The sequence below is a fragment of the Amblyomma maculatum genome, chromosome 5 (assembly GCF_055883805.1).
Source record: "Amblyomma maculatum isolate TAMU_Amacu chromosome 5, ASM5588380v1, whole genome shotgun sequence".
NCBI lineage: Eukaryota > Metazoa > Arthropoda > Arachnida > Ixodida > Ixodidae > Amblyomma > Amblyomma maculatum.
The window spans coordinates 154,097,022-154,120,634 of record NC_139348.1 but is presented as its reverse complement, the minus strand read 5'-3'; the positions used below and the strand labels follow the sequence as shown (position 1 = coordinate 154,120,634).

At 43.7% G+C, this 23,613-nt stretch overlaps 1 protein-coding gene across 1 annotated transcript in view; it reads left to right on the top strand.

Annotated features, from left to right (window-relative positions):
* The first annotated feature begins 1,205 nt into the window (after positions 1 to 1,205).
* The window catches only part of LOC146190006 (uncharacterized), a 30,632-nt gene continuing 8,224 nt past the window's right edge, over positions 1,206 to 23,613 (top strand). The window contains exons 1-9 of the mRNA XM_084605397.1: positions 1,206 to 1,347; positions 3,160 to 3,172; positions 4,374 to 4,462; positions 5,174 to 5,368; positions 6,117 to 6,339; positions 11,882 to 12,035; positions 15,431 to 15,543; positions 18,045 to 18,180; positions 22,351 to 22,530. Of these exons, the coding sequence (XP_084461523.1) occupies positions 1,206 to 1,347; positions 3,160 to 3,172; positions 4,374 to 4,462; positions 5,174 to 5,368; positions 6,117 to 6,339; positions 11,882 to 12,035; positions 15,431 to 15,543; positions 18,045 to 18,180; positions 22,351 to 22,530 (1,245 nt within the window). The remainder of the gene's footprint in view (positions 1,348 to 3,159; positions 3,173 to 4,373; positions 4,463 to 5,173; positions 5,369 to 6,116; positions 6,340 to 11,881; positions 12,036 to 15,430; positions 15,544 to 18,044; positions 18,181 to 22,350; positions 22,531 to 23,613) is intronic.

The following is a 23,613-nucleotide window of genomic DNA, read 5'->3' as shown; positions in this document are numbered from 1 at the left end:
GAACCCAGTATACTAGCGTTCGATTATAACGATCTATGCAACGCAGGTTGGCATTCAACATAATAGCCTGTCGCCTTGCTGGTCTCATTGGGTGTGAGCTCTCCCTTTCCTCTTTCTTACATAACAACCACATAGGTCTTTGTGCTGTTCTTCTTGCCCCGCCGGGGTGGTGCAGTGGTAAGACGCCCGACTACTGTGCCGGAGTACCCGGGTTCGAACCCGACCTCGGCGGCTGCGTTTCGATGGAGGCGAAACGAAGAGGCGTCGTGTGCTGTGCGATGTCAGCGCACGTTAAAGATCCCCAGGTGGTCGAAATTACTCCGTAGCCCTCCACCTCTTTGTCTCTTTCCACTTTCACTCCCATCTTTACCCGCCGGGGTGGCGCAGTGGTTACGACGCTCGACTACTGTTCCCAAGGACGCGGGATCGAATCCCGGCCTCGGCGGCAGCTTTTCGGTGGAGGCGAAAAGCAAGGCGTCCGTGTGCTGTGCGATGTCAGTGCACGTTAAAGAACCCCAGGTGGTCGAAATTTCCGGAGTCCTCCACTACGGCGTCTCTCATAGCCTGAGTTGCTTTGGGACGTTAAACCCCACAAACCAACCAACTCCCATCTTCCTCCCTTCCCTTACGGCGTGGTTGAGGTGTCCACAGAAAAACAAGTGAGACAGTTACCGCGCCTTTCCCTTCCTATAAATAAATCAGCAGGCCTGTTCTTCTTACTGTACAGTGTGCCAGTAAAGTGCCTGTGCTGGCTGCCCTTGACACGATGTTTGCTCGGACGCCTCCAGCGTACGACACCCTCTTGTTCTGCTGTCGGCGTCATGTAGGGGGCGCTATCCCGATGGCACCATGTCGCATTTACCGATCTATCATTACGAACCTATGAGTGTGAGAGCAGGAATACATGGGTTCGGGCTGTAACCCGACCGTGGCAATCGCGTTTTGATATATCTTTCACAGTGTTTTATAGCTCCCACGTAAGCTTCCTTTTCCGTTTTTGTGGCGAAGGTACCCCTGACTGCTCGGAATTTCTGACATTTGAATACAAGTCTAGGGCCAGATGTTTTGACTGTCATTATACACTCCCGTCTCTCGACATGGATGGAGAGGTGAACTGCGTACAGCACAACAAAGTAGCTTTTCTTCAATTTTATTATACAAAAACATACATTAGTCACTTTCAGGCTGCCAGTATTCTGTCGAAGATGTCGCACGGTGCACTCAACTATGGCACCGTGGCTAACACCCAAGCTTATGGTCAATCGAGCTACGACCAGAGTTCGTACGGACATACCACGTCCGACAATACGCAGACCACTACCCAGGCCTTCACGTCACAACTGCACGGTAAGTACGGCAGCGTCGTTCTGAACTTTGCAGGTGCTGTGTTTTCATGTCATGAAACAATACCGTAATATGTGTGGTCGACAAGGCATAAGTTCATGCATTGCCTAAATCAGGTATTCGCATAATTATATAGCTAATGGTGCAACCAACCAATGGTGCAATCATCTTACTGTCTGTTACGTATAAGGTATTTACTAAGGTAATCGCTAAGAGAATCAGGACAACCTTAGGCTGCAATCAAGCAAAGGATCAAGCAGGTTTTCGGAAACGGTACTCTACTATCGATCATATCCATACCATCAATCAGGTGATAGAAAACTGCTCGGAATATAATCAGCCTTTATACATAGCATTCATTGATTACGAAAAAGCATTTGACTCAGTTGAAACATCGGCGGTGATGCAGGCATTGCGAAATCAGGGGGTAGACGAGCCATACGTGAAAGTGCTGGAAGATATATATAGTGGCTGCACAGCAACCATAGTTCTGCATAAAGAAAGTAACAAAATTCCCATAAAGAAAGGTGTTAGGCAAGGAGACACAATCTCCCCAGTACTAATCACAGCTTGCTTAGAGGAGGTATTCAGAAACTTGGAATGGGAGCAGTTAGGGATAAGGGTAGATGGAGAATACCTCAGTAATCTGTGATTTGCTGATGACATTGCCTTGCTAGCAACTCGGGGGATGAACTGCAAATAACGATTGATGACCTAGACAAGAAAAGTAGAAAGGTAGGCTTGAAAATCAATATGCAGAAGACTAAGGTAATGTTCAACAGCCTCGGGAAGGAACAGCAGTTTACATTAGATAGCGAAGTACTGGAAGTAGTAGGCGATTATGTCTACTTAGGACAGGTAGTAACCGCAGATCCGGACCATGAAAAGGAAATAAGAAGAATAAGATTGGGATGGAGCGCATTTGGCAAGCACTCGCAGATTATGACTAGCAGCTTACCGGTATCGCTCATGAGGAAAGTATACAACAGTTGCATCTTACCTGTACTCACCTATGGGGCTGAAACGTGGAGGCTAACCAAGAGAGTTCTACTTAAGTTGAGGACAACCCAGAGGGCTATGGAACGAAAAATAGTAGGGGTATACCATTAAAAGATAGGAAGCGTGCAGAGTGGGTCAGAGAAATAACTCAAGTTACCGACATTCTAGTAGAAATTAAGAAGATGAAATGAACATGGGCAGGACATGTAGCGCGAAGAGAGGATGACCGATGGTCGCTTAGGGTAGCAAACTGGATTCCAAGAGAAGGAAAGCGTAGCAGGGGGCGACAGAAAGTTAGGTGGGTGGATGAGGTTAAGAAATCCGCGGGGGTCAAATGGATGCAGCTAGCACAGAACCGGGTTGAGTGGAGAAATATGGGAGAGGCCTTCGCCCTGCAGTGGGTATAGTCAGGCTGATGATGATGGTGATGATGAATGGTGCAACCATGAGAATACTTGTTATTAGCTAGACGACCTTGACGATGGGTAAAAACAGTGCTCTGAAATAAAATCTATGTAATGAAGCTGACTGCCGGCTGCCGACCTGCCTTTATTTTTGTCATGCCAAGGTATAATTTTCAGGATTAGCACTGTGAATGGAAGTTGGGTATAAATACTCTCAGAAACTCCTTCAATATTTCGTTCGCGATTGCTCATATATGCGCACAGACTTGTCATCACTAACGTCGTAGAGGACATTAAATGCATGCTTGATTCCGATATCGACAGTGTTGCTGTCTTTAAAAGCGCTTCCTCCTCGTAAAATGCTTTGAGCGCCCCGTTGACGAGTATTTTTTATGTCGTTTTTTTTTTTCAGACAAAACAGAACAGTAAGCAAACATTTATCGTTTACGAATTGTGCCAGACTTTCCCCGCTGTTCTGAGTAAGTAGCAAGAGGCATCTTTGCTTTAAGAAAATGCAACTCTGTTCCTGCGTTCTAACATCTCCATAAAGTTCGTGATGTCTCTATTTCTAAAATTAAATTGCGTATACGAACATTGTCAATGAATCCCGAAGACTATAAATTATAAATCGCCAAGCTGGCCTTGCTGGGTGCGATAATCAACAGGGAAAAAACTATTTTTCTGAACGCTGCCGTATTCACTCTGAGAGCACCTCTGCAATGAGGGTTATCTCTATTTTCTCTTTGGAGTAACAGTTACGCGAGGGCCAATAGGATTCAATATTATTTGGAGCGGTAGCAAGGGCTCTTTTCGTATGTCCACAATAGCACCTTGAATCCTGTATTTGCATTGCTATCTTTAAGACACCGCCACTGAACGCTGCCCCTATGAAGTATTAGGTTTGGTTTTTGGTTTGTGGGGTTTAACGTCCCAAAGCAACTCAGGCTATGAGAGACGCCGTAGTGGAGGACTCCGGAAATTTCGACCACCTGGGGTTCTTTAACGTGCACTGACGTCGCACAGCACACGGGCGCCTTGCTTTTCGCCTCCATCGAAAAGCTGCCACCGAGGCCGGGATTCGATCCCGCATTCTTGGGAACAGTAGTCGAACGCCGTAACCAATGCGCCACCCCGGCGGGGCCTATGAAGTATTAGGCAGTATAAATTTGCCAGGATATTTTGTGGGTTATTATTAGTAAAAGTTAAACTTCAGAAAGCATATAAAAAGAACTGTCATTATGATGATGAAAACAATTTACTAAAATGAATGAGGCAGGCGGATTTATGCAATGGTTAGTCGTTTCCTTTATTGTGGGATTCTAATGTCTAATTCCGTCATTCCTAGCTCTTTCCACGAGGGCTCTCTGATCCCCAAGACCCGACCCGGACAGCGTTGCCTATCACCTTTCGCATGTTGCCTGTTCTATAGTGTCTTAGGCCCTATTAACCTGTCAGGCGCAAGTATTGACCTGTTATAGGTAATTAGTTAAAATATTTTAATTAAATAATACTTTAATAAACATTAAATTAGCTGTCTGTTTAATTAAACAATAGAAACTTGAGGATGTCCTTTTTGGTATCATCAATTGGTTTGATATCTAGTTCCATTTGTTTCCTATCCTGCAGGAAGAACAGCGCAGCGACAAATGCGTGCATAGCCTTTACCGTGGCTGCCCTCATTGCAGCCGTCATAGCATTGTTGCTTCTCGTGCAAGGTACGTACAGCGCCGTCACAGCATCGCCGTAACTGTATTACAGATCTTTGAACCCGCCACCTCCTCTCTGGTCGTGCGCTTCGCGGTAATACATCCCTCGTCCTTTCTTGAGACAGGTTAAATTTGACATATCATACATACTACACTTCCCTCTACCAAACATAACACGCTATATATCATACTGTCCGCTGCAAACCACGTGGTGGGATAGCTTGCCGCAGTTCACCACGTTACATTGCATCATAGCACAAAATATTACGCCGCATTAAAATTTTCTTCGTGCTGGAGATATCGCGCTGGAGATGTTTGTCTGAAGCGTATGAACGTATTTTCTGTTAATTACCTGTTAACTATGCCTGCATTATTCTTCTTGTAACGAAGCAGCATTGCCAATCTCGTGTTCATTAATTGAGTGGTCAGCTTATTAAATTAAAATTTCAAAACGTTGTTTGTGACTGTTTCACAGTATGCTTTTTATGCCACGTTCATCAGAGATGCTGCATGTAAAAGAGGGTCGAGGACCTCACAAATGGGTACTAGACGTAGCAGCTTTTAGCGCGGTATGTTTTATTATTTGTTATAGAAATCAATAAGAAAACCTATTAGAACATTGTTTAGGAAGAGAGCGTGGAAGTTGTAGACCATACATGCACTGCGTCCTCGCCTGAGCACCACACTACTGCTGAGGGACACCTGTGTCTTATGTTGCAGGCACATTGTTCAACTCCGGCACCGAGAAAGTGGATGCAGAAGGCACGGACGTGCCTTCTGCGCCAGTGATACAACCCGCCTATCCAGTGTTGCGAGTAATGCGGCGTTTTCCCACAGTACCAGTACCAAAAATGCAGTCGACAGTGACAAGTACTACCATCACACCAACCGCATCGACTCTGTCGCCCAGGGAAGGTCAGTGATACAGCCGGAAGTGCCTACACATAACTGTCTAAATCACTGTCGTTGATTCCAAATGTATTTACCAGTTGGACCACTTGATTCGCACTAAAGCTTTAATTCTGCCTGTCAGATGTACATTATGAGGGCTCCCCTCTAATTTGACTGCCGTTAAAATCTAATTAAATTTAATCGCTGGTCTTTTTCGAAGAATAATTATGGAGGTTAATTTGTAACATGATCAGCGCCAGTTTGTCCGCCACAGCTCAAGACGTGCTGTGAGCTTATTTGTGACTTGAGCCACTCTACCTAGGTTTATACAGGGCTGTCCTATAAACGCAGCTAAACAAGAACCTGTGGAAATTACAGCCTTTTTCGTATTGCCACCAATATTTTTTAGGATGTTGGCAATGCGGTCTCTTTGAGCTGTTTTAAAAGCAGCGACTTCTTATCGTTACCTTGTGCACACGAAACACTTTCTCTTTCTCCAAGATATCCATGCGACATTATAAACAAATCGAGCGTTAGAAATGTGTGCCTGGAAATGACAAATACAGTTCACAGGCTTTCTTTGGCGACCAAACATGTGCTACGGCATAAAGCAGGTTGACAGATGCATAACACATTTGCAAGCACGCTGGCATGTGTTTATACTTTCGCTGTAACGTTATAAATAATACGAAATAAATAAAGCTAGAACACAACTCAGCTAACTCTAAACATCAAGATCACCACGCTTGTTTTCACTACATCGTTCGTGCAGTCATTGACGAGCAGCCGCTGATCTGCACCATGGGATCCAGGAGCCGGTCCGCGCACATGTTTCCACCGGACGGGCTGTGCGAGTACATCTTCTTCGACTCGGTCGAGAAGGACAATCGAAATCCGCTAGTCGACCCTAGTCGGTGGGACAACGACCTACTCACATTCTTTGGGATTTACCCTCAGTACAGCATTACGGCCTTCGGAATCGGCTTCTCCTTTGAGTGAGCAGCAGCAATCTTCAGTCGTTGAATCTAGACCACTTACTTGCGCCGAATAGTGAGTAAATATTTGAGAAATGTCAAAAATGAAAATAGATCTACCACTTTAGCTCCATCCCACCGTTGAACAGGGACCGGTCTGGATTTTTTTTTTCGGTATTAATGCGAAATCATTTAACAGCTCATGAGTAGCGTCCGCAAAAAAAAAAAAAACCGTGGACGGAAAGTGTCCACTCAACCTGCCAATAATCAGAAAAATAAAAATACTGTCTCCACTGAGAATCCATTGCTCGGATCCCCAATCGAGCGATTTAACCAACTGCGCCTCGCCCAAGATCGTGAGAAGCATATCGAAATTCTGCTTCTCTAGCGTGAGGACGATAGTAGGGATGACATTAACATTGAAATGAGTGATGATGATGATAGTACAGATGATAATGATGACGTATTTTGTTGATAGTGATAACGATAGCAAACACGATGCACAGTGTGCAGCAACGCCGCTCAGGCCTTCGCTTTCAGCAGTGTAGATTCTACAGTGCTCTCGGATTTTTTCTTTTGCTTTTGAAAGCGTCTTAATTTTAGACATTCTTCATTTACCAGTGCTGTGCATGATTATGAACTCATTTGGACACTGCTTCATAAGGCGTGTATAATCAGCTCCATGGTTCTTTTTTCCTCAAGGAGTGTAGTTTTTGTGTACTGCTTATCGTTAATGGCCTCAATTATCTCAGTATGTCATTTTCAGTACAGTATAGCTCATAAATAAAACAACGAAACACGGGATAATCGAAAGGCTGATCAATATGCCAATGTTCCCTACGCCGAATTGCAAAACTACTGAGGTAGACTGGATTGCATTTTGCCCATAGGATTTTCATAGGACATTTGTATCTTGTATGTGCAGAAAGAAGCTAATGTGTTAGCTTAAAACTAATCAAACAGTGAATATCCGATAAAAGCCACCAATTGTGGCATATGAAAGTATTTAATACGAAAAAGTGCTTTAAATATCTCAAAATGCCTAATACGGGTAGTACTTATGTTCTATTCTTTAAGCGAAAAGTTTGTGCCCGCGCTTCCGTCTTGTGCAGGAGATGCTGGGATCAAGGCAAGTGACGAATCGGTCAATCCCGCCACTTTTCAACATGGGTGTCTGAATAACATCAATATCTGCGTTTTATAAGAATTGTAAGGAATAATGCAAGTTTCGCTGAACTTGACCTGGGCTAACCACGCATACATGAAAATAGCCTTTACGGGGACATGTAACGGGACGTTGGGGTGAATTACATGTGACCTTCAGCAGAACTTCAATATTTGATGAGCTACTCTCTGTACATGTTTAACTTTTCCTATAAATTTTCTGCCTGCTCGTCCCTCTTTTGTTAACCTTCTTAGTGAAGAGGGGTTTATTAGGAGTTATTCGGAGGACTGGAGACGGCGACCGGTGACACACGACGATCGTATAGTAAGGCGCAATCTCGTCCGAACAAGACAGTCCGAGCTTCGAGTGCGTGCGCCAGCTGATCGGCCAGAATCAGCCGTCTTCGTCGTCGTTTGCGTGGGCGCTGAATCATCTTCTTCCATACATTAGGCCTATTTGCGAGACAGGGAACACTTATTGTGTATTTGGCTTTTGAAATTATGTCGAGCTCATTAGACTACCCGAAGATTCGCTCTGATTGTGCGAAAAAGCGACAACTAATGAATCGTTGATTCGTTTTTCCTTCCTAATTTCTAATTTTGGTTTTAACTACAAGACTGCGATTGTGAAGTCGTAGACAAGTTAAGCTCACATGAAGTGCCCACAAAGTACTGTATGATCACTGGTTGGTTCCCTATATTGCGCGTCAGTTCCTACGTAGAAGTGCCTAGGTGTAGTATAAGGGGGTTCTATGGTTAGGGCTGTCGACAGTCGATCGAGAACGAGGATTGGACCGCAGCAGTGGAGGCAACGCTTCGATTGAAGCGAAAAACAAGGTGCCCATCTACTATATTTTGTAACCAACTAGTTCCTCTTTTACAGCGCCGAAATAGTCATGCACACCTTTCCTTGACGCTCTATTTTGTGGTACCATTCTTTTTTGGCTGCGGAGCTGGTTACGAGGGACAACGATGACGCCGACGATCACGTTACTAGTTACTATTTAGTTACTAGTTCCTCTTTTACAGCGCCGCCAAAGTCATGCACACCTTTCCTTTACGATATCCTATGGTAGCACCACCTCCGCAGCGAGGAAAGCCTGCGGAGCTGGTTACCAGACAACGGTGACGCCGACGGCGCGAAGCGCAGGAACGCGCGCCAAATAGCTGCGCTCTAAAATTTCCAAAGCACTGTGGAATCTACACTGCAGAAATGCGAAAGTGTTAGTGCACACTGTGCATCACGTTTGCTCTCATTATCATTATCAACTAACTGCACCGTCATTATTATTGCTAATGTCATCATTGATGTTATCAATAATTGCAGCGTCATTGTCATCGCTACTATCATCCTCACTATATAAATTTAACAGAGAAGCCTGTTAAATTTCTTCTTTCTCTCTCTTTCTTACTTCTTCGGACTATTTGACTGAACATTTAGCATAGAATTTTCTCTCACTCCTCAATTTTTTCTACCCGTTTCTCCTGGCCTGATCCAGAACTTTGTGAACCCCCGATACAAAGGGGAATGGCCGCATCAGCATCAGCATCAGCATATAGACAAGGAGGATTATGATGTGCATTCACGATCCCGGGCGTAGCGCAGTTGGTTAAAGTGCTCGACTGGGGCCAAGAGATGAAAGTTGGATTCCTGGTGGGGACAGGGTTCATTTATTTCATTTGTTTATGGAGCCGGTTACAAGGGACAACGCCGACGGCGACGCCGCGAAACGCAAAAAAAAAAAAAAAAAAAAAGGCGCCAAAGAGCTGCGCTCTGAAAAGCATACGTCAAACACGTCTGTTTTACGTGCTGTACGACGAGCAGAAATTTTTGAGAGTTGGTTTTCCTGCGTGGCTGAAAAGAGCACAAAAGGACAAAACAAGCGTACAAGGTTCAGCTGTCGGCCATTTGTTGGTGCTTAAATTAGCTTGGCGCTCTTGACTGAGGCGAATTCAGTTTTAATGAAGGAATACATTTTAAGGCTACATTTTTAACTTTGTCAATCGCGGTTCCGTCCACAAAGCTCTATAGGACAACCATAGGTGACTATAAGGAGGCTCACATATATTTTTAAACTTCTCGTTGTTTTATTGCGAAAGCAATACTACGACAGCCAAAGCGAGACCTCGGGCGGCGTGAAAGGTTGCTACGCCGTGAAGAGGCGTAGCTATGGGCTCACCCAAAAAAAATCATCCTGCCATTCAATTCACATTGCCTCTATGCCACGGGCAGGAGCTGCCAACTCGGGTCGCTCTTTCCATATGGGAGGGTGCTATCTGAATCAGCCTGCCGGAACCTTCTGCATTCTCGTTACCCATACATCACACACAGGCACGTTCATACGGCTTGGTTGAAGCGTGACTTTATATGTGGGCTGGTAGCTTACGTCTCACGTCATGCCCTTAAAGGATGAGCTTAAGTGTCCCTAATAATGCAGCAACTTACGCTGATAGGGCGTGACAGGGGAATAGTGTAGCAGGCAAAATAATTTAACTAGGGTTAACCAGAATTTTTTCAAAGTATTCTTTCAAAAATATCGCCAAGTAAATTGCCCTGACCGCGAACAGGTATTTCATTGCTCCATCCAATAACGACATTACAAAATGCAGAATAATATAATAATAATAATTGGTTTACAGGAAAGGAAAGGCGCGGTATCTGTCACACTTTTTTCTGTGGACATCTGAATCGCGTTGTAAGGGAAGGGGGGAAAGTGGGGTGAAAGTGAAAAGAGAGAAAGATGCACCGTAGTAGTGGGCTTTAGAATAATTTTGACCACCTGCATATCTTCAACCTGCACTGACATGGCGCAGCATAAGGACGCCTCCTTATTTTGCCTCCACAAAACGCAGCCACCGGCGGTCGGGCCGGAACTCGGGTACTCCGGTATTCAGAGAAGTCCTAGCGCGTGTGCCCCGAAACCACAAATTTAAATTGGTTTATAAGATACTGCAAAGGCACTGTATCTGTCGCACTGTATCTATCGCACATCATCGTGTAAATATGAATCGAGCTCTAAAAGAAGGGAGGAGGGTGGGATTTTATGAAGAGAGAAGCGCCGTACAGTGGAGGGCTCAGTAATAATTTCGACTGCCTGGGCCCCGCCGTGGTGGCGCAGTGGTTAAATGCCCGACAACTGTTCCGGAATAGCCGGGTAGCGAACCCGGGTTCAACCACGACTGCCGGTGGCTTCGTTTCGATGGAGGCGGAACGGAGAGGCGTCCGTGTGCTGTGCGATGTTAGTGCACGTTGAAGATCCCCTGACGCCACTGGAGTTCGAAGAGATATGTAAGGTAACAGAACGAATTCCTCGGACGTTATTTAACCCATTATTTAATGTTCAAACAAACAAAAGACTCGGCGCTTTAGCTTTGCTGTTGTTCGAAACGGGCGGTAGACAGACTCGTCAGGTGTGATTTATGGGAAAGCCCTATTTCGGAATTGCCGGTGGTCGAAATAACTCGTAGCCATCCAAGCTACGACACCTTTTTTTCTCTTTCCGCTTTCACTTCCACCTTCGTCTCTTCCTTTAAAGTGTGGTTAAGGTGTCCACAGAAAAACTCAGATTGTCTTTTTTCCCGTAAACCAATTATTTTTATTATTTTTAACCTAAGCTGGGACATCGCACTGCACACAGACGCCTTTCGTTTCTCCTCTACCGAAACGCAGCCGATGCATTGCGCGGGCACTGCATGGACGCACCCCTCATCTGCGGCAATGTTAATGTCAACACTAATCACAGTGATTGCCAGTGCCATGCGCGGGCTATTAAGGGTAACATTGTTTAACAACCCACTTCAAACCACTACCAGAAGTGCATCTTGTATCCATCACATCTTTTCAAGGAACGTAGATCTGGCCTGGATGAATTGTGTATCTTTTGTCACCACATACTGTTGCTGCGCGTATGGCGGGCGTGGTGTGCGACAGCACGCCATGTGCGTGAAAAAAACTATTTGCTCACAATATGTGGTTTGTTCATGCCAACAGAACATGGGCCAGCAGGCATGCATTCCTGCAGTGGAATAATCTAGGCGCAACACGAATTAGATCACCATTGTTTTGCTTCGGCACCTTTATTTGTGAACCCCTTTTTGTCTGCATGCTGCGCGTAGTGCAGTTCAGATGACAATTTCCTTGTGTATATGAGCCGGACAAAGAATAGTGCAAAATCAATTCTAGGATTATTAATCTGTTTTATTAATTCACAAAGTATGGCACTGGTCAATTACAGGGCATCTCTAAAAAATGATATTGATTTACTTCATCAAAGTGCTCGGGCTCTTTTATAGAGAAGGATTATACAGTAACTGCGCTTGTTTTTACTGAAGATACGGAGTGGAAATATTGGCGTAAGAAACCCCATTGTAACATTATGAGGCGGTTCCCATTATGCAGCAAGGCCTTCAGCCTAGTGCGGGTGCTTAACCGGACTGGCGTGTCGCTGCTGGAGCCTTTCTGGCGCAGAAGCATTTTCCACTTCGGTATCCTGGATACAGCCACGATAAACCCGAGGGAACCGGACGTGGACTTGGCCCTGAGGGTATTGAAGGTGAGTAGATTGGTGAAACACTTCTCTGCTTCAATGGTAGAACTAGAGAAAGAAGATGGCTACCCAGTATGAAAGAACACTGGTTAAGGGTAGAGGAGGAGCACCAGTCCGCAAGCCGGGCCAACGTTTCGACAAGTAGACTAGTCTTCTTCCCCAGAGAGAGAGAGAGAAGTCCAGTTGTCAAAACGCTGGCTCGGTTTGCGAATGAGGCTCCTTCTCTACTCTTCTTCAGTACTCTTTCATTTTCTGTTTCGATGAATCACAAATACTGCAGCCAGCGCTTAACTAGAAATGTGATATGTTGACATGTGGGTACGTTTACGAAGATGAAAATTATAGTGCAATAGGAAACAAATGCACAGAGGCAATAGTTAGCCCGTCGGTATGTTTTGGGGGAAAAGCGGTGATTATTATACGCCATGATGCGCTCTATATATGTACGAGATGTTGGCCGGAATAAAAATCAGTGAACGAGGAGTAAATGGGAGAAAGATACAGGCATAGAAAGAGCTTTCGCGATTTGCTAGGGAAGGCTCGCTTACACGGCGCGCATGATAGTCGTCAGTAGCAAGGACAGCCGCATGGAGCGAACAAACTGTGATATGTGCGCTCATGATGTTCACATTGACGCACACAGTGTTGTTAGCTTGCAGTTCATCTGATGAACACATTGTGGTCACATTGCAACGATAACTTATTTTGAATGGAAAGTCGCAACCTGCAGAAAGCTTGAATCATGTTTATTTGAAGAGTGTTCACAAGGTCTGCTACGATCAACAATGGCGATGACGTGGACTCTGACCGCGGAAGTGCTTGTTATCCCAAATGCGATTCCTTCACAAAAAGAGACGTAGTTCAGCTAACAGCATCTTCAGATGAGAAACCTAATGGTTCTGAAGAACCTTAGTCTTCTCAAAGTTATCTCAAGACTTCATTTAAGCAACTCACAGCCACTCGTCATAACTTTTGGAAGCGGTGAGGCAGACAAGGACGAGAGAAGTGGACGGGGCAACATCAACTAGCGCAACGTAATCAGCAAATATAAAACAACCAACATCTAATCAAGGGGTAGATGCCACTGTACTTGCCGCTAAATAGACAATGAGGAACTTGTCCGAACCGCTAACATCATTTTGACATAAACAGCAACTCTTTGTGCAGCGATCTCGCTGACGTATCGCTGACGCACTTTTCGCCCAAGCCGCGAAAAAGTGAGGCTTCCAATATTTCTCTTTCGAGCCGTTTTCTGCCTCCTTCCACAATATTAGGTTTGAGCAGTGCAGGGGAGAGAAACTGAGCAAATTCGGCTACCCAAAGGCTCTGGTACAGGCGGTAGCATAATCGCTTTTAAAGAAGACCAAGTGCCCTCATTCTGATCCTTGCGCGTCGGAAAACCGACCAGAGAAGAACAAAAAGTATGAGGTTATGCCCTACCAGCACAAAGTCTCGCATAATCTCAAGAGAATTGCCTCGAAGTATGTCGTACAGTTGGTGTTTTCCGCGTCATAAAAGTTCTCACAGGTGTGAAGGCTTGTAGCAGAAGGGCCACGTCGTCGACATGTAAATGTTCCCTGTCACACAGGTGTCGTCTACCTGATGTCACTCAGCTGCGGGAGAGTGTACATTGGCCAGACCGGCCTCAGGGAGTATGAACGTCCTTTGGGAACAGGCAGTGGTTCGAACTTGCCACTGCACTGTAAAAAGTGCTCAGGCTACTCATCTGCACTTCGCAAAAGTACTATCGTGGGACGAGGCAAAAAACAGCTCGAAAGAGAAATACTGCAAGTCTCGCTTATTCACGGCTTGGGTGAAAAGTGCGTCAGCGGTACGTCAGTGACATTGCTGCAGAAAGAGTTGCTGTTTATGTGAAAAGGAGGTCAGCGGTTCGGACACGTTTCTCATTGTCTATTTAGCAGCACGCACACGTGGCATCTACCCCTTGATTAGATTTTGGTTGTTTTATCTTTGCTGATTACGCTGCGCTAGTCGATGCTGTTGTGTCTGCGCAGGAAGACTGGTCACCGGACAGGAAGGTTAAAATAAACACAGGTGCAAGTAGCGTTTGTCCCGTTCACTTCTCTCGTCCTTGTCTGCCTCAGCGCTTTCAATAGTTACGATGCTATACCAGCTAGCCCAGCAAATAACCTTGTTAAATCATAATCACTCGATTTTTCAGTGGATATGACCGCTTGCTTTCAAACATTCTTAACAAATACTGCGAAGTACTAGTTTTACCATGAATTGACTTTGGAACAAACTTGCCTTCTGTATTAAATCATTGCGCTATCTAGGATTATAAATGTCTTTGTCTGTTGCTTATTTCCTGATGGCTACAGCTGTGGAATCAAATAGTGGTGACTCGTGTTGTACATATTGTCAGTATAATAGTCGTTCAAACATATCTTGAAAATTGTAAGTTCTCATTGATTATGCGTCATATTAGAATATTTTCTTCTATTTTCTTTTTTATTCTGATCCAGTAGACGCAATGTAAAAGTATTTCAAAGCTTTGCTTGTATTACTCGGACTCTAGAAGTTCGTCGTTACACTATTCTACAGATGAAGATTCGGTATGTACCGGTGCGGACAAAACTAAACGGAGCACGCTATTTCCTTCTAAAATGTTTTACGCGTTGCATAATGGAATCTAGCAGTCATGGTATATGCGAACCGGTAGTAGACGCCAATGCCCTTTCATTTGGACAAATGTTGTTCTCTTATCTCCAGTGCAGAAGGCGTAATTTTAATTTGAACAGAAAAGCGTGCTCCGTTTACTTATGTCCGCACCTGTACCTTCATTACTTGATTAGTGTTTCCATCAAATAGATTTCATATCCCCTCTGATCACGGTCAAAAATGAACAGTATAATTGAATAAAAGCGCGGTGGCTATTACAGCTCCCAGAAATTTAAGCGAGAAAGGCTACTTTATACTAAACTTCTTTATTGTTCCTCAGAGAAATGCTGCAGAAACAACACGTCTCAGTTGGCGGCCATCAACTTCCTTTGACGCAGTTCGTAGAAGCACACTTGATACCTATGGTGCTGTCTGCAGGTAATGCATTCAAAAAGATTTAAACGGCACAGCATCCGTTTCAAGTAAGCATGTACCGTCTTTGCCAAAAGTAACCAGGCTGCATCTTTTGCTTCTCGATTTTATTCTAAAGTCAACATGGATTCCCAGATGATCACAACTTGTTGAGAAATGAGGACAGGAGCTCGCCTTTACTTTGCACATATTTGCAGCTTCACATGTGGTACGAATCCTCTGCTATCAAACTAAAAAGTGGAACACGCAGCCTGGTTACTTTTGGCAAAGACGTTACATGAGGATCTTACATGCAGCATAGTTCTTCAGAGATGACAATGCTGACTTCGGCAACGAATTTCTTTCAGGCCCTCGACACGCATGCCCAAACACAAAGGCAACTGGGCAATCCATCGTTCATTTTCCTCGCTGGAGTAGTTTTCAACAGCAACTGGCTCAACTTCTACAGTGACAAATTTAAGTAAGTAGTCATGCCGCTATTTTACATGCAGTAGTTACGAAAGTCTTGTTCGTGCTGGTTATCGGTCAATAGTACTTACTATGACGCCAGGCGTCAGAAATTCTGAGCCTGATCTGGTTTAGGAGCATTCTATAGTCGCTGTTTATATTCCTATTCGTGGCATACTTTCTTTTCCAGATACCTCAAGTATTTTGTACGCAGAGACTACTGATTCATTCTATGATCGTTAAAATGTTAAGAGAAAAACACTTGACGTAGAGCCTTTTGCAAATACTAGAAAAACATGCAGAATAATGGGTCATTTCCAGTGGGAAAGGTCTTCACATTTGCGCACTGGGGCCTTGTCAAGCTGTTGACGCTGGTGGTGATATATTGGCTGGACCGGTTATTGCGATTTTTATATGACATATCTTGTGAAGCAGATAAGCTCCTTTGCGTAAATGCTGCCGTTGGATCAAGGGGCGAGTGCCCCAGAGCGATGACTTCAGTGAACATATATTTTCGGGGTGAAATCTTTCCGTTCTGGCATCCTTTTAAAATTTCTGAAAAACTCAACGGAGAGCAGTAAACATCGGTCCTATTGCGCAGAAGCCCTCACTCGTTCTTTAACATCGTTCTTGGCTTAGCTGTGACGATTTATTAAAAAACCTGATGGCTTACTGAATGCAATTAGGAGAATTATTTGAATATGCTTGGAAAATCTGACCCCGCAGCGTTTCTCCTAACATCAAAACCGAATCAGGGGAAAAGTCGTGTACTGAGTTGCCTTTCTCGTTGATATCGAGCACAGGAAGAATTTTCCCATGACATAATAGAGTTTATCCATCCTACCGAACGGTTCGACAAAAAAAAAAAAAAGATTGAATTCTTGTTACGTTACGAAAAGGAAAGTAAAACACAAATATATTAATGAATATCGTGCATAACTCGGCACAATCATCTTAGCAACGTCAAAGCGTCAAAAAAATTTATGGCTCACTTTAATGATATAATTATTTCATTTAACTTGGCGCTGCTAGAACAGCTGCCACAGAGAGCAATAAGGACTGAGATTTGAAACGTTTTTCACCATTTACAATAGATATCTTTTTCTGGTGACCAAAGGGGCAACTTTGAAGTTCACATCTTGAGATGGTTCAGTGTTATTGCTGTTTAATCGCCAAGCGACCTGTATGACACCATTAGTACTATCTCCCGCAATCGGAAGATTCGGGCCAATTTCGAATTTAACACCTTTAAGTATTTTTTTTGGTGCTTGGTCATTCAATGACACGTGGCCTTTCTGATGCCATTACTGTCTTGACTAATCAATGATCTCGTGTCTTGTAGAGGCGGGATTTAGGACTGACCGGAAACCTGATGCCATCGCATCAATAAAATGCTCAAATGTAGACTAGTACGTAAGCGTTCACCCCTTTCGTAATTTCCTGTAATGTGAACTTGCGAAACGTTGATCATTGTGTACCCTCTTATTGGTACACATACGGCAAACCTCAACGGCTATGCAAGCAGCTTACATCACAGGTCTTCAGTCATTAGAATACACAACAGGCACCGGTTGTCGGTTCTTAATTATTAAAGCGCTAAACAAGGGTAACAGCCTAGCATAATGAATACGCACAAAATTTATCGTTTTTATTCGGCCACATTACAGAACAAAATTAACTCGCGTAGGAGAGAGTCTGCAGTTCGGTTATGCCTCTGGCCTGTTTCTCCTGCGTGTGGATAAGCACTGTAAATTAGGGACAAAGCAATGAACATAAAATGGATCTGCACTGCAATAAAGAGCCATGTTTAACAACCAGAAATGTTAGGAGCCTAGAAAGTGGCTGAAACCTGACAACATGAAGTGGCAGGACAATATGCAACCACATTTGGTTCAGTGTTACGTGAGCGGATGCCAGACATAGCTGTCCTTCATATAGTTTTTGGATAATGGCAAAGAAAATACCTTTTCTTTCAGAACTCTTTTCATAAGGCATTAATGAGCTCAATATTTCGGTACACTATTTAGACCGGGTCAGCCTTACTGTGCATACTACCGGGTCCTAAATTTTGGAAGACAGTATCACAGTTATCGCAGGAACTTCGCTTTTTGCGCAGTTATCAACACTGATATATTGACGAGTAAAAGGAGCACGTTTTAATTATGCATTATCCGCTGAAAAAGCTAGTACGCGAGTTAATATAAAAGCGACAGAGTTACAAACGCTTCCGTGTAGAAGCCCAAACTTTGGATCAGCGATGCTTTCTTTTTGACAGTACATCAGGTCACTTTTCTTGAACTGGCGGCTAAGTAGCGCTAATGTACACGAGGGCTCAGTATGCGTTTTTATCCTGTTGAAGTTCCTCATTTGGGGATTTCCACACTTGTACGAAAACTACCGGTTTGAACAGCCGGAAAGTATCTTAGAATACGCTTATTGGCGTACCCTGCGGATACTTTCGTTTTGGATGAGATTTTGGGCATGGCGAGCTTAATTGCTCCATTGCTTACGCAGGAACTTCTACAAGCCAGACCTGTTCATTGCCCAGGGCCATTATTTCTCTGGCGACAACACCTTTCGCGACTGTCGCGTGACGCCACCCACACTACTGCAGAGACAACCAAACCGAACGAACTACCTCCATGATCTGGTGAGATGCCAGCCTTTGACAAGCATATTATTTTATTAAGTCTTCACGTTCTTATTCACGCGATAAAAATTAAGCCATCGAAAACTAACTGTCTATTTATTAATTACTGATATTTATTAGATAATATCGTAAAAGATTTCGTTCGGACAGCTGCGTAGCCAGGGGTAAGAAGGTCGTGCGATGGCTTCACAAGTTCACTATTGAGGCAAGACAGGGCCGTTAACTGGATGTTCAACAGCTTGAGGGGCAAGTTTGTGCTGCATAGTACCCAGAAATGTGGCGCAACAAACACAACACAATCAGATGAGAAGAAACACAACACAGGCGCACACTACCAACTATAATATGGATCTGAACACACACTTCCTTTTCACCACTCATCCTCTTCTGCACCCAAGTACATCTTCTTCACACACCTCTTCTTTGCCAAGGAGATAGTAGTACTTTCTCTCCGCAGAACTCAAACATCGTCCAAGCATGACAGTCACAAATTCTACACCCAAGTACATCTCCACACACCTCTTCTTTGCCCAGCAGCTATTACCACAATCGTCCCAGTACAACAGAACCATCATCCAAGCAGGACAGTCACAGAGTTCACCACATGGACACACACTAGCAAACTACCACCACACATGTGCAGTAAGACATGCCCTTCCAAAACACTTCACTTGTGAAGTCCCTATGTTAACAAAAGGAACTGTAACTTGCCCGGCATGTCTATATAAGTATATATATTATATGAAGGGTAGGCTGTAATGTATCAGACGCCTGTTTCAGTCTATGAAGTCTGGAAACCTGCAAGGTTTTGAAATACGTTCGCCCGCTGACAGGCTAAAAAGTTGGCTCGTTGGGAGAGATTGCACAACTAATGAGGATGCGCGAATTGGACATCGTGGGAGACATTGGGTTATTATGCATATAAAAAAGTATCATCCGCTCATATATCAGTACATCAATCAATTTATTAGTTATCAGAACAGCGTGAGGTAAAGGATAGAATAGTTAAAAAGAAGCAGGACAATCAATAAATATTTATCTCCTGAAGTGAACGAAAAAGCGGTGAAAAAAGCAGCACATATTTTCCTACTGGAAGTCGTGCAACTGGCATTAACATTTTTTTCTTCATGAAAAAGCTGAGTAGTTTAACCCGAAAACAACAAGAAAATTGTACGTCAAATAAAACAATATGTACAAAATGGCAGCCTTGCTCTCTTTCATGATTTATGGACGCGCAATATATGTTACTGTACTTGCACATATCAGCCCTTTATACTTGTATATACTTTGCTTAATATACATACTAGAAGCTTCAAAGGTTTCAAATATTGTGCACTTCGATTATTGTTCTGTAGTACTGAGGGTTCTCCTTTTTCCGAGATATGATTGTGCTGTTGTTCGCTTTATTGTTATTCAGGTTTTTACAAACAATTTTTACATTTTGTTGCTTGTTTGCATTTGTTGGACTTTTTGCTTCTTTCATTATGTAAGCATGTACAGGGTCGTCCACTTCTAGCTAGAACACGGTCACTGCTTTTAAAGCAACATTGTATCTGACGCAGGCAGATATCGATGCAAAGCGATGCAAGCACACAGAGACACGGATGTGCTGCTTCACATGGCCAGCCACTTTAGATTACTGCGTGGCCGGGTTGGATGCAATTACACCTTGAAAGCAGTGACCGTGTTATAGCTAGAAGTGGACGAGGCTGTACGTAAAATGTCTCTTCTTACACGTATGTTGAGCTGTTTTTAGAGCGGCAGTATTGTTAAATAAATAAGCGCTGCGTTTCAATTCTAATTTGTTACAATGAAAACGGGAGTGTGGTATATCATTAAGAGCGCAAAATTTTCTTCGCCCGTGAAAGTTTCTTGAAACACTGATGCACTGAGGGGGAAAAGAGCCTAGACACAGGTGGGAAACAATTAAGATTTTCCGAGCGACGCGCAGTGGTTCAAAACAATTGGAATAGACAGTACGACTACCACAGTGTACATCCATTTTCACTGCCGAGGGTTATGCAGTCCTTATGGCCCTAGAAAAAATTAAAAATGAAAACATAGAGAATAGTGCCATTTACACTGATTTTTTTGGGCATACTAACAGCATATAATCATAAAAATGCAGCTTTACAGTATGCCACAACCCAGGGACATACTGTAAAGCTTTGCTGGGTTCCGAGTCAAATAGGATATATGCGCTGCACAAGCTCGACATATAGAAATTAAGAAAGTGCACGTTCTCTACAAAGAAGCAGTCAAATTAATGCAGTCTAAGCTTAGAGATAGATGGCAGTCTAAATAGAATAATGAAGAAAATAATAAGTTACACCTAGTAAAACCTGTCCTATCTGAATGGAAGTCATGCACACACCAAGAACGATCCACTGAAGTCATTTTATGTCGCCTCCGTATTGGACATACACACCTTACACCTGGTTATATTCTTAGAAAAGAGGAAATAACAACATGCAAGCTCTGTGGAGAAACAATCACAATTAATCATAATTTATATTCCTGTACAAAGCTAGAAGAACTAAGAAAGAAGCATTTTCCAATATTTTATTCAGAATATATTCCTCTTCACCCTAGCTTACTCATCGGAGAAAATGCTCTTGTTAATATATCATGCGTTTTTATGTTCTTAAAAGATGCCAACCTTCTTAACAAATTACGAGATTTTTAACCATATTTAATAGACCTGCATGGACAGCAGATCTCACCATGTGTTTGGCGCATGATAGCCTTAGATGCTTATGCGCCATAAAACACAACACACAACACACAACACACAACATCTTAGTACGGTTTTGTGACCCAGTATTAGGCTCTGTGTACGACTGTAGCATACTTTTATTGCGCACATTCCTCCTACTGTGGACATAAACATTTGTAGGGTGAGCGAAAAACACGATTTTTTAAAAAGGGGAAAAAAAAAAAACACGCGTACTGGCGAAGTTGCTACACAGAACCACTATAAGCACGGCCGCTTTTTTGTGTGGCAATATCCTTTAGAAGGTATGATTGGTTAAGCTATTGTGTTGAGGCTAACCGGTCATGAAGCTGCACATGGCTTCGAAGCAAAGGTCGAGTACTAGGCTTTTGGTTACTGTTGAACGCCAAAGGTTTCTATAACATGCACTGCCATCACAAACCACGTGGTCGTTATCGAATTTTATCTATCTAAATGAAGCCTCCGTTGTGGGGATTATATTCGATGTGCTTGGACACAATGGTCAAAAACACTAACAGCTAAGGCAATGCAGCAAGTTACCTCCTGTTTGGCTCTCAGCAGAAGTCGTATCAAAATAAAAATGAGCTGCACTGTTTTGTAACTGACCAGGACAGCAGTGCCATTCGGAGTGTCGTCTGCCTTACGCCCGCAGGGTACTGAACAGTGATAATTCAATGGTATACTTAATACGGAATAAGTACCTCATTCAACTGGCGCGAAAAGTCCTTTGCTCACATAAAGTTTCTTACTCTTACCTAGAGGGAAAGCTGTGCTGCCGTCTATGGGAGTTTACGTGGAGTTTCCAGACGGCCAGTTCAGCCACCATAGGCGCTCAAAGCATTATGGGCCGGAGAGCTACCGAGTGCAGAACTACAACTTTTGGTCAAAACTAATGCAAAGATAAACGTTGTTCTACCGTAAATAATGTCCTAAGATTGAATATTGGGACTGTAAATTGCAAAAAGAGAAACAGTATGCCAGTGTGATATTTATCTAATATAAGCGATGGCTCTTTCTCCTATTGGCTTAGTTTTGAGCAGCACAAATACCAATATTTTGCACTTAATAGGCAAAATTTGAAATAAAAAAACGTTACAAAAATATTTATGGTTGTGCAGTCACTGAAGGAAGTTTTTAGAGGCATTTCGGGAAACAGAAAGCATATATTGGCGACGTCTGCTTTTACGCCTTCGCTACTATGGCTTTCGCGGTCTATGTACGCACCTTCAAATGACGAAAAGAAACATCGCAGTAACGCCACTCCACGTACCCGAGAAAAACCGACTGTCCCGCAACAAGTAGCACACCGGCCCATGATTCTTAGCGCGCCCATGGTGGCTGAAGTGCAGCGCCCTCAGCTTTCCCTCTAGTTAGTGTAAGGAACTCTATGTTTGCTCAGACCGGCGCAGCCTAAACAAAGGCACGCTTTCGTCCAGAGCATGGCAGCTGACAGCCTCAACCTGTTGGCAGCGGAAGGAGTGACACTAATCTCCGCGCTGTCGGTGACCATGAAAGGTCGCTTCACGATGACCCCGCAAGGGCGACTTCTACCTGGCGGCTTCTTCTCCGCCTGCGTGCACAATACAAGTGCCCCCTCTTTTGGCAGTTATTCAGAGGTGAGTTGCATTGCTTGCACTCTTTCGGTCCCGAGCGAATTTGGTCGATTTGTCTGTGTAACTATATGCTCAGTTGTAAATGGGAGCAGGTGATTCATAGCTTTCGCTTCAAGACTGCGACCGTAGGCCGTCGGGGTTAAAACTTCGATGTCAACCCGCTTTCTGTTAGTAAATGTTATCTTTGTTAAATCAGCTTATTTGAATCGAGCGGGATGATTTTTCAAAATACAACTACTTCGTGTGTTCTGTTTGTAGCTGCTCTGAAACATCAGCCTTTAATATATTTCCGCGAAAAAAAAAAGTGGGCTTTAGCCGCTTCAGAGAGCATAGGCAATGATACAGTCGACGAAATTGCTTTTGTTGCGAAAGCAACACTCCGACAGCCAAAGCGAGACATCGGGTGGTCACAGTGAAGAGGCGTAGCTACGCTGTGAAGAGGCATAGCTACGGTCTCCTTATAAAAAAAATCAGCCTGCCATGATATTTGAATGTACGTTAACCCTGTGCCATGAGCAGGAGCTGCCAACTCGGGCCTCTCCTTTCATATGGAAGGGTGATATCAGAATTAGACTGCCAGAGCCGTTTGCATTCTTGTTACCCGTGCGACACGCAGGCACGTTCATACTGGTTGAAGCGTGACTTTATATGTGGGCTGGTAGCTTACGCTCTCGCGTCATACCCTTAGAGGATGAGCTTAAGTGCCCCCAATAATGTAGCACCTTTCACTGATAAGGCGTAATAGGGGAATAGTGTACCAGGCAAAACAAGCTTCCGCCGCTGCATCCTTTCGCAATTCAACTAGGGTTAACCAGAGCTAAACCACAACTTTTTTTTTTTTTTTCAAAACGCTGCACAGAAGCTGGTCAGTTAAACGTTTCTACTGTAGAAGCAATGGTAACTTTCTAGGTTAGGTCTTGCAACACAAAGACCGGTTATAGTAGATGATGGAGCAGCCATTGCCGTGAAGAGTTGGTAGAACAACGTGCGTAAAATTCATTGGTTGTCATTTTAGATCTCACCGCCTGCAGGTGGGTGTTTCCTGTTATATTTTCTAATCAGTTACCTTTCAGAGATAATTATGTA